At 41.4% G+C, this 11816-nt stretch overlaps 2 protein-coding genes across 3 annotated transcripts; one reads left to right on the forward strand and one right to left on the reverse strand.

Moving 5' to 3' along the window:
- Positions 1-2113: 2113 nt before the first annotated feature.
- irak1bp1 (interleukin-1 receptor-associated kinase 1 binding protein 1) lies at positions 2114-5668 on the forward strand. The gene is made up of 4 exons (XM_060042076.1): positions 2114-2418; positions 2823-2904; positions 3156-3286; positions 5005-5668. Exons 1-4 carry the CDS (start codon positions 2165-2167, stop codon positions 5285-5287), a joined length of 750 nt encoding a protein of 249 aa, XP_059898059.1. The 5' UTR covers positions 2114-2164; the 3' UTR covers positions 5288-5668.
- Positions 3316-9515, reverse strand: si:dkey-261l7.2 (uncharacterized protein LOC569751 homolog). Of its 2 annotated transcripts, none has more exons than XM_060042077.1 (8): positions 9266-9515; positions 8702-8851; positions 8173-8262; positions 7938-8032; positions 7368-7528; positions 6421-6537; positions 5925-6057; positions 3316-5260 (listed from the first exon to the last, which is right to left on the reverse strand). In XM_060042077.1, exons 2-7 carry the CDS (start codon positions 8824-8826, stop codon positions 5929-5931), a joined length of 717 nt encoding a protein of 238 aa, XP_059898060.1. In that variant the 5' UTR covers positions 8827-8851; positions 9266-9515; the 3' UTR covers positions 3316-5260; positions 5925-5928. The 2 variants fall into 2 exon arrangements, with proteins under 2 accessions (XP_059898060.1, XP_059898061.1); XM_060042078.1 differs by lacking the exon at positions 9266-9515 and adding an exon at positions 9034-9242.
- Positions 9516-11816: the final 2301 nt, after the last annotated feature.

The raw sequence follows: 11816 nt of genomic DNA on the forward strand, positions 1-11816 counted from the left end.
CGTGTTGCAACTCAGAAGATTCCCATGGTTACGAAATGGTCACTTCTTAACTAGATAATATGCCAAAAAATCTTTAATCTGGCACTTTCACCTGATGAATTTCTGGTATTTATTCAAGACAAACACCTGTAGGTCCAACCGAAACCCCTAAAATGAGATGATGACAGTGATGTCAATTTGTGTGTATTATATTTAAAAGCTTTCATATGCATAATAAGAACTGCACCCACAAACAGGAAGAATGTGTGATAGCCATAGACCCCTTCCTTTGGCTGGCCATTTCTTTTTGACTCTAACCTATAGCCTATATACAGACAGTTGTAGACAGTTTTAACACCATTGACTTTAATGTACTGGTAACACTAAGGTGCCATAATAAATAGCACACTAGTCATTACCTAACCCTTTGTTAATATGTGTTAATTTTTACTAAAATATCTATTTGGCACAAGTTAATAGTTTTTTCATCATTAATAAAATATTAGTTGTTTGCATAACCTTACCCCAACCCTAACACAGGACCCTAACCCTAACACACGGCCCTAACCCTATCCATAACATATGGCCCTAACCCTAACACACGACCCTAACCCTAACCCTAACCAGCGACACTCTGGTCAGTGAAAAAAAAACAATTAACTTGCACCTAATAGATACTTTAGTAACAATTAACAAATATTGACAAAGGGTTAGGTAATGACTAGTTTGCTATTTATTATGGCACCTTATTATAAAGTGTTACCAATGTACAATATTCGTTGGAAATATAAAAACAGTAGCCTAATAAGTCATCTTAACAATAACACCTTAATAAATGCAATTGTTTTTTTCTTCCTAAGGTCTTGAGATTTTTACCGTATAATAGGACTATCTCTTTTTTGCAAATACAAAGCGATGTTCTACATTGGTGCGGTACCCTGCCTGCGTCTCTGTTGGAGGGAGCTTCATACGACGGGAAGGGAAACCAGACACAACAACAAATAGTGCCTTGCATTTCTAGGTTATTAATAAAAAACACATTTCACCATTTACTTGTCTGAGCAATCCAAACAAAATGTTTATACTAGAGGCATAAGTAGGCGAACAGAGCTGATGAGTGCTATCGGCGCCCAGTGTTTAGATAGGCCTAAAAGAAAATAAAACAGCCGCATTTGTTGATCTAAATGCATTGGGGGCTTTTAATTTTATATTTCAGTAACAAATTACGTTATGCTATTATTTTTATTTTTTATAAAACATATTAAGAATTGTAAAATAACTTAAGAGGATGGCCTCTTAAGTTAGGCCTAACTATAATGGAAACCTTAATTTTTGAAGATTAAATCTGGTTTAAACCTTCGTTTATTTGTTTGTAAATTCATTGTACAATATTCTAATTATATAAATTAATATTAATAGATATCTATATTAGTGATTATTTAAAGTGAGCGCATTATATAGCCTACTAAATCGAAAGATGTCCCCCTTCAGTTAATATTATATATGTATCAATTAAAATATTAGTCATATATAGTTTTTAGTATGGTATTATATAGTTTAAGTCGATTTGAATTTCGAACCTTTGTTTTTTGCTTTTTTGATAAGCAATCCAATATTACTCCAATAAACGTATTATTATTATTATTACTTAGAATAATACTACTACTATTATTCTTATTGATTCACCCTATACAGTAGGTTGTGGCATTGCCTTTAGTTATTACAATTGTTGCATTTGAAAACTTGACATAATTGCGATAACGTGTGGGCCGACTAATTTCAAGCAAGGAGAGGCCTGTATGCTCTCCTTAATAGTCTAAATGGCCTATTACCAGGTTATGAGGTTGCTTCAAAAGCTTGGACTGCCACCTATTGGCGACAAGCAGCAGTAGTTTTCAAACTCACGGGTGATTTGGGTTTCCCATTGCGCTATGTCTCGTGTTTTATTATTCACTATTATCCCCATGCTTTGCATTTGCTCAATATGTCTCGGCTTGGTAAACTCAAAACCGGAGCATTGCCCCCCGCCTAGTGGCCAAACAAAGTAACAACGCTTTCCTTGAGAACAAACGACTCGCCGTCGTTGTAGTCCCTAGTGAACAATAATAAAACTACACTTCCCTTCACACCACCATCATCCATTGTATCACCATAGCAGCAGAAGTTGGCTTGGGCTGCTACCGCCATGGACAACCAGAACCGAGTTTGTTTTGACTCTGGGGATTCTGCTCCCCATAGACAGAGAGGGCTTGTGTCGCCTTCCACTCCCCCACAGAGAGGTCCTAGAGTGAGAGAGGTCCAGGTTACCGGATTCGCGGAAGATTCTCGCCAGGCGGACCGTGTGACTCTGAGCATCCGAGTGAGCAGCAGCAAGGAGTCGGCCAGCGACGCCAGCAGCAGCGTGTCCCGCCGACTTGAATACATACAACAAACACTTAGGTGCACTTTACTTTACTTTATACGTTTTAGTGATCATCTAAACCCGATGTTCTAGACTACGGGACGCCTGGTCTGAGTTTGCTGGTATGACGACTTTTGTTATTACCAGACAAAGTAGAAAGTATGGTCTCATTCTCATTCAAAAAGTTACTCCCTTTTGTATTTAACCTTAAGCACTTTTATTTAGTTCGTCTGACTGTGAGTCGCCTTCTTAAATCAATGTTGTGTGAGACTAATTTAAGCCTGCCTGGTACCCTGTTCAGCAAAATCTAGATCTAGTCAGCATCTTTGACCGATTGAGTCTTCTAGCCGCGGGAGTAATCGTGAAGCCTCATTCATGAATTCTGGGTCCTTAATCAACGTGTGCTTCCCATCCGTTATATCATTGTTCTCATAATTTTCAGACAACATGGTGTCAAAGAAGAAGAAGTGTCTGTGAAGAGGAGTATCCATCGGGAGAATGACGTGTATCATATGCAGGCAGAGGTGAGGGGTTGGTCTTAAGTCTTATATTTTGAGATCAGAACCCCATACTTGAAGAGGGTCCATCCGGGAATATTGGGCGTTAAGTCTCTCTATCCTTGAGTAACATGCCAAACTGCTATCTGCTCCTGAATTTCAAATGAAGGTGCTGAATGCTACGATGAATAGAGTTGTGAAATGATGAAGGGCGTGCAGGATTTTGAAATGTAGATGTTATTGACGGGCGACATGTCCTGGCCTTGTTTACCACACAGGCCGCGGTGGATTTCTCAGACTTCCACACGATGGACAGATTGTGCTGCGTTCTGCTGGAGAAGCTGGATAAAAGCGTCTCCATAGGAACGCCTCGGTTCAACCACAGCAAAGAGTCCCTCAGTAATCTCAGGTAATAACAAACTTATATTAATACATGAATCAGTTATAGACATTGTCTGTCATTTTATTACATAGAAACCCCACTCTGTAAAATAAACAACTATTTATATCTGTGTTTCCCCCAGTACTGTGTTGTTAACAATAGGGCCCCGCCTTCACTACCAATGTATATAATATATATTTTTTTTTAATAAATATTTTTTAATTATTATGCATTAACAAAGTAGAAAACTCTCGTAGGGAAAGAAAACATACTTCCATCAGGTGTAAAAAATAAAGATCAATAATGCATCAGTAATACTGTTACAACAATGGTCGTGCCATAAGGTTTTTTGAATGGAATTGAAACGGGACCCCCCCTTGACCACCTTGAATAAGACATTTTCTGGGGGAAACACTGTATATTGTCGTATTTATCATAATTTGACATTCAATGAAACATCCAACAGTTGCTGTTCCTTCGTTACGAATTATGACTATTTGCTCATTCTAAATCATCTTTCAATGGTCCGTCTAGTCATTAGAAGTAGTCTCTGTGATTATGCAACTGTGGATTTTCGTGTATACACATAAGTGATCACTATCTCCAAGTCCTTCCTGTAACACACGCACAAATACATCAATGCTGTCTTTGATTTGCAACCATGAAGTTACAAGCAGTGAATGTTTGGTATTTCCACTTAAAAAATGTCAATCCATTATCTATGGAGCCAGTTTCCTGCCATAATTCAAACCTGAAAAAAAAAGTTTCAAAGGCTTGTAAGTCTGGGTTTGAAAACTCAACACCTTGTAAAAAAAGGTTTTGCAACACTGAAAAAATAGATTATAACCTGAAAAAAATTCAAACAAAAATTCAAACATCTGTAACATGATTTTGTGTTCTATTTTATCTTCATCATTTTCACCAACACATTTTCAAAGTTCAAACAATTTCACCAGCGCATTTGCAGAGTTTCAAATCTGGCACTGTTCTAACAGTGTATTTCATTGTTTCCCGGTTGTGTGATTGGAATGTACATCAGCCGAGAGCAACCAATAGGTTTAAAGCTAAATGGTTCCGCCCCCAGGAACGTTTTTTATTTCTTCAGACTTGACTGTCAGGAGTTTCAAAACATATGCGCGACAGAACACTGTCAATATTCACGTGACTCAAAGCTTGCGCCTGCGTGGTCAAATCTCTGAAAAGTCAATGCTGAAAAGTCAGTTCTGAAAAAATACGTTCCAATGGCGTAAACGTACACCTTTACAAGTTTTGTAAAGGTAAAACTAAATATACAACCTTTCAAAACTTATTTCTCAATGTATGAACACCTGTTTGCAGAATCCCATTTACAAGGTTTCAAAACCGGGAAACAATGAAATACACTGTTAGAACAGTGCCAGATTTGAAACTCTGCAAATGCGCTGGTGAAATTGTTTGAACTTTGAAAATGTGTTGGTGAAAATGATGAAGAAGATAAAATAGAACACAAAATCATGTTTACAGATGTTTGAATTTTTGTTTGAATTTTTTTCAGGTTATAATCTCTTTTTTCAGTGTTGCAAAACCTTTTGTACAAGGTGTTGAGTTTTCAAACCCAGACTTACAAGCCTTTGAAACTTTTTTTTTCAGGTTTGAATTATGGCAGGAAACTGGCTCCATAATTATCCCTCCATCCCACCTATCCAACTCCCAGCCACCCCATGCTTGTCCGTAACAGTCCTCCCGCGTGTCTCTGCGTCCTGTAGATGCAGGGTGTGTCTCGAGGCAGTTGAAAACGCCCAGCGCAAGGCCAGCGACCTGAGCCACCTGCTGGGGCAGACTCTGGGGCCCCCCCTGCTGGTCAGAGAGGAGGAGACACGCGAGTGGAGGAGCCCAGAGGACGGGGATGAGGAACAGGAGGGGGAGGACGGGGTCAAGAGAGAGGGGGAGGCCACCCGTTCTGTCACCCACCGTCGGACTGTGGCGTGGGCGTCGGCGCGGGTGTCGGTCACCTTCACGTTCCTGGACAAGGCCCGGAAGAAACACTGAACTCATTCATTCACCATCGCCATATTCTTATATATATATATATATATATATGAAGTCCTGAAGAAGGATTCTATTTTTGTAGAATAAATTTTATTTTATTGCACGGTTGTTATTGTATCAGTCTGCAGATCATTTTTTAAGAACCACTTAGTTAGACATCATGGTACTCGGTATTCAAAATACTGCTCACTTAGACCGCAGAAAAAAAAGATCTATCTTCATTACACTCATTGCTTCTCATGGACATTCCAGTTAACCTTTGAACCTCTGTTCTTCTTCTCTGCTAAACACATTACACTCATTGCTAGTTAAACTCTGTCGAAACTCTGACATACTAGCTCCCAAACCCTTAATCAGTCTTTGAATCTTACAAGACTCTGCGCAAAATACTTTTGCAGCCACGGTTATAAGTGTTATTTCGGCGAAAATTGAACCCAGGGTTTATCTGCGGTGCATCAGACATTCGGTCTGCAAACCACGTGTGTGTGTGTGTGTGTGTGTGTGTGTGTGTGTGTGTGTGTGTGTGTGTGTGTGTGTGTGTGTGTGTGTGTGTGTGTGTGTGTGTGTGTGTGTGTGTGTGTGTGTGTGTGTGTGTGTGAGCACGTGCACACAAATAGCTGCATGAAAGTATATTCACCACTTCAATGGAGCCATGTCTCTTCTTCGTCCTCGACCTCGTCGTCGGGGTACATCTCTCTGAGCCAGCTCTGCATGACAAACTGTTTGCCGTTGAAGTGGGTGAAGTACTTCTCCAATGTGGGGATCGTCAGCTGCAGGGGGAAACAAGTTTTTGTATCAGCAGGAGGATGCATTAGGCCAAGTGTCTTGTATTGTGGGGTTGTGACTTCCTGCCAAAAGACACAAGGTTCGATCCCCAATGTCTAACTCACACATCACACACAAGCATAGTCTTTCGCCAAATTACTATTATTTAAAGGCGCTGTAAGCGATATTGTAATTTTGCCTATCTTCCTGCTTAAACAAACAACTATCGCCTACATAGCCGTTAATTCGAATTGATGAACATGATGATTCAAAACAAAACTATTAAAAGTGTGTTAACAGCTGAGCGTATCAGGCCAATATTCTGTGTGTGTGTGTGTGTGTGTGTGTGTCGGTTCAACAGTGACTACCTCCACATCAGTGATGCGCTCCAGCTGTGTTTGAGGGAGGTAAGCAATCAGGACAGACTTAGCTCCTGGGCCATGGAATATAACCTTGTAGTGGGGCGTGTGCAGTGCTTTGGCCTCCTGCACACACACACACACACACACACACACACACACACACACACACACACACACACACACACACACACACACACACACACACACACACACACACACACACACACACACACACACACACACACACACACACACACGGTCAGCAACACAGCATTACACACATGTACAACAACAGGTGTACAACAACATCACATTTGCACATTGACATGCACTAAGCCACACGAGTATCTAAAAACACAAATATGCAAAATGTGTGAGTGGGTCACCTAGGTTAACCATGGAGGCTGTCGCTGAAGTAAGCAAAACATTTAACGATGACACTAGTTGAGGTGAGGAGGTTGCATATTTTATGTGTTATGTGTTCATTTTGACACATCATCACATTATAAAGATCAACAGGCTTCGGCTGGGATCGATCAGAAAATAGCCTGACATCACCAGACCAATTGAAAAGACCTACAAACAATCGGACTATGGAAACTTGTGACACATCAGCCATCTTGGTTGTTTATGAAGGGCGCGCCTCTGTACAGAAAATGTATCAATCCCGCCCCTTTATCGGATACACCGCTGTGATTGGCCCAAACTGGGCCAGGTCTGCTGGAAATCTGTTTGAACGGGAGGGAGGCCAGACATACAGTACAGTATGTACCACAGGAAATGAAGCATGAGCTGGCAAATTCGTCTGGTTCCCATGGGTACTCAGAGTCAGAACCGTCCCCAGCGTAGCAAACCGTGTTCGCTGCTCACTCAACCTTGAGAACAGTGTTGATAACGGCATCTTGATAAATACCGTGCTGTACCGTTCAGGCTGTGGCTTCAGCTGGACTCACCTCATGGTCGGAGTACACTTTGTTGAGCCACTCCGGAGGGGCCCGGAGCTCAGCATCCCAGCCTATCACCACGCCGACCATGTTAGCCTTCCTCTCCCTCACCACCTCGCCCACCCGCAGGAAGACGAAGAGTGGGCGGGGGCTACGCACGGCCCTAGAAGCTGATAAGGTTCTTCTTAGAAAAGGAGGAAATGGACCCAAAGGCCTCAATGTGGACGGTTGGGTCTGATAAGGGGGAAGTGAGATTGTGTGTGTGTGTGTGTGTGTGTGTGTGTGTGTGTGTGTGTGTGTGTGTGTGTGTGTGTGTGTGTGTGTGTGTGTGTGTGTGTGTGTGTGTGGGGGGGAAGGGGTTGCGGTCTATCACTTATTTGCTTGAATGAGATTATTTGTAAGATATGAAGCTTCAAATATTTTTGGGGAGTAAAGCATTTAGTTTATTGCAGAAGATGGGATATTTAAATGAAAAATCGGTCCGGCTGAAAAAGATATGAACTATATTAATAAGTTGATCGAAATGCTTACATCCTATTTCCATCAGCTATAGACTGTTCCCATTTCAGACTCACAAACCTCCAAAATAGCCGTGATCATTGTCCAACATCGTCCATTCAGGATCAGCGAATTCTGGTGAGACCTGGCCTCCCTCCCCTAAACCAATCAGAGACCTGCAAGACATTTAATTTAATCATTATTTTAGTAATTCATAGGTATTTATTCCAGTTTCCAACGGACATTCAGGTAGGCCCAATGAGCGTTTGGTTTAATTTAGTGCTGAGACGAAAGGGTTCTTGGTTCACGCACGCACCTGACTTTAGACATGTGCTCGTGCACCAATTCGCTCCACGCCGTGCTGTTGAGGTATGATGCCTTCCATTCTCTCCAGATCCCACGCAACCTACGACATTAGCATGGTTACAATCATGGGCGTCAGTTTGGTTTGAAATGTGCTGGGGACAGAGACGCATTCGGAAGTGCATTTTCAGAAGTGCTGGATACATTGAGGATGCTCTCTTTTTTCTCTATTTTGTGCGGGTAATGAAAGGTTCTGAAAGACGGCATACCCACGTAGCTAATTACTAAGGATAAAATGGATACAAAATCTGTCTGGCCCGTTTTATGAAGGAATCGTTTCCAAAAAGCATTGGACATATCAATCCAAATATTCACACACACACACACACACACACACACACACACACACACACACACACACACACACACACACACACACACACAGAGAGAAACAGAAATAGTGCACGAAACAATACCCTATTATGTTAACTTTATTTGGTCCTATAGCAGACTATGAATAAATAACACTTTGTTGAACTTACCGCGTGATTGCGTGGAAGCGCTGCGCCACCGTCGACCCGCTCCAGCGCGAGATCAAATACTGGGCGGGAAGGGCAGAGAGGAGCAGCGCAAGCTGCAGCACTGTGGTGGCCGCGATCTGCGGCATCTTTCATCTCACCTCAGATACAGGCCTGGGACAGACAAGGCGCAAATAACCTATTCTTTAAAAACCTATAACCTATTCATGGAAAGACAACACTTGTTTGGCGGGTCTGCTCGTATAGACTTCCTGAACCTACTTTGGGATAACAGAAAGTAAAAAGAAAAAAGAGTTGACAATATCGACATCAAAATTAATTAATGCATAGCCTACTTCAATGTTACAAATTGCATTGCGATCGTTATTGAGTAGGAATAGCAGGCCGCCTAACTACATGTCATAGCAACGCTTGCTACACTACACAATAGCCTACGCTGAAATCCTTATTTCCGTATCAGTTGTGGTGGCGCAGTTTTGTCCAATCCGACCGGTGTATGCAGTTTTACTGCCTGCTCTGGGAAACAGCTGTCAACGCGTCGGACTACATGGACGACCGCTTGCTTACCTTTAGTGATGGTCTGCTCTCATCAAACCAGTCTACCCAATCCAATTACAACTCAACCTGTGTGGACTAAAGTTTCTTTGAGGGGTTTGTTTGACGTCGCTGTACACTCGTCAGTGACGAGTTTCACTTAATTGTATTTACATACACTCTCAGTGCCTTGACACGGACACCTGTGTACGAAATATTGCCATGCTGGTCGTCAGGCCAATCATCGCGGCCCACGAGCAGCGGCGCGGCCTCTCACTCCTCGACACGTCCTCGCGCCCACATCGTGTCCCTCCCAGCACGTGTTTAGGCCTATACGCAGTAGCGCTTCGACGACACCAGATGATGCTATCGGCCACGTCCGGTTAGAATGAATCACAACAGGACGTCTAAATGAGGATAGTTTCAGTAACCTGTTCTTTCACCAACTCTGAAGATGAAGACCGAGTAGAAATGGCACAACGACTTTTTATTGTCTTGAAATATAAGGAGTGAGCGACGGCACAATCTGAAAATCCAAAATACACCCACTTCTGTTGGAACACTTACACACAAACTCACACACTGAGGTTTTAATATACAATCCTTACTGTGCTAGAGGAATGATTGGCAGTCATGGAAGCACTCCCCCACGTGACACATTTGAACATACCTCGCTCCAGGTGGTGGGGGGTCTCATTAATTGTCACAAGTTTTTCCACCAATCACAACAAAGAAGTTTAATCGCAAAGCAATTAATGAAGGACGGCCATGCAATTTATTGTTTCTGTTAAAGAGAAAGAGACAGAGACACAGACAGACAGACAGACAGACTATTTTAAGGTCACCTGACCATTCATCCCATATCGTCTTACTTAGCTGCTCCATCTGAACAAGGAAGAAATAGTAAAACCCAAATAGAGGTGTCACTGGCTTTGAAGGCTTAACCCTGGTTCAACCCCGCCTGCCGTTCTTTATTAAGACATAACCATATAGGCTACCTGTCAGACAATGGTTTGCAGTTAGAAATAACATGGGTGAATATAAGTGACTTGTTCATGTGACTTGCCAGGTTGAATAAAGAATACATTGAAACAATTTAATGGCGCTTTTCAAGACACCAAAAGCAATTTGACGTCATGGATATTGGTGTTTGCGTGTGTATTTGTGTGTATGCGTGTGCGTGTGTGTTTGTGTGTGTGCCCTCACACATAAACATTCCAGAATGTTTTTTAACATACTGTCTGGTTTGAGTAAAGCTATACTTAAATCTGAATAAAATCATAATTGTTTGTATAGATTCTGCTGAATCGACATCATTATCCACTCCAGACTGAATATTAGCGTCTTTTGCTTCTCATTGACTAGAATACCTTTTCGGTTTTTCGTTGCAAATGTCGACTCCATTAACGTAGTCGTTGTAGGAAAAACAAACAGATCTTTATAGATGCGATAAATCCTCCGCAGCAGTTTGTTTCACATCATATATATTTTTATCAACCTATAAGTATCATTCCAGCACAATAAAATCCACCCAACAGATATAATTACACACATAGTGACTATTTATGGCAGGGAAAGAGACAGGATCAAAACAACAGTCGACTTGTTCCAGAATGGAAGGACCCCTCCCCCTGTATCCCCCTGACCCACTCACAAGCAGGGACATTCAGATAGATCCAGAAGAAAAGGAACAAAAACAATCAAATAAAACACATTCATAAGCCATGTTTCCAAAAATAACATCAGTGACCAGCGACAACATTTGGCATTATATAAATCCCCTACCAAACGTTAACGATAACAAACGGATGACATTTATATAGTTGATAATATGTGACATGACTAGACTAATAATAAGCCAAGTGGATGCCCAGGAAGTGGCCCCATAAAGACATAATTCTGTCCTCCAAGGGTTAAAACACAAAAAGGGCAGAGTGGTACGTTACACTCTGAAATATTGTGATAGGAGTCTAACTACAGCCTGGGATTTTGGTTACCTTAATTCTGCGGCATTGCTTGAATGCCATTAAGTGACAGAAATGTATGTAATATTCTCTGTCTTTTTGTCAACCTCAAGTTTTAATTACGTCTATTGAATAGTTAAAACCCAAATATTCAGCAAGATTACCAAGTTGAAAGGACGGTGTTTACCATCCTTTCACATTGTTTGACTGTTTGTCATCGCCACAATGCAATCTCTATCCGCAGTGAAAACAATAGATGAATGCTCTGTTTTACATTAAAAAACGAAGACACAATGACAGATTTGCAGCTACAGGGAGCAATCTAGTATCTCTGTTTAACTATATTAGTCTCTTCTGTTCATTATAGTGTTCACTCCAATTTGAGAATTCTGCCCGTTCTTGAATTTAATTAAAACAACAACCAGAATGTTGGTAAAGACTAAAAAGAAGAAAGTGATGCTTCACCAGCCAAGGCACACAATCAGAAAAATCAATACCCAGGCTTTCTTCTATGCATCAAGCGCCTCCGATCCAAATCCAGTTTGATACAGCTAAATCTGGCTCGATCCAGTTTTGTTCAGATTTAGGTGTGTGAAAGTGCTAGAAATTGCACAATGGAA

Source organism: Gadus macrocephalus, chromosome 21, assembly GCF_031168955.1.
Source record: "Gadus macrocephalus chromosome 21, ASM3116895v1".
Lineage (NCBI taxonomy): Eukaryota > Metazoa > Chordata > Actinopteri > Gadiformes > Gadidae > Gadus > Gadus macrocephalus.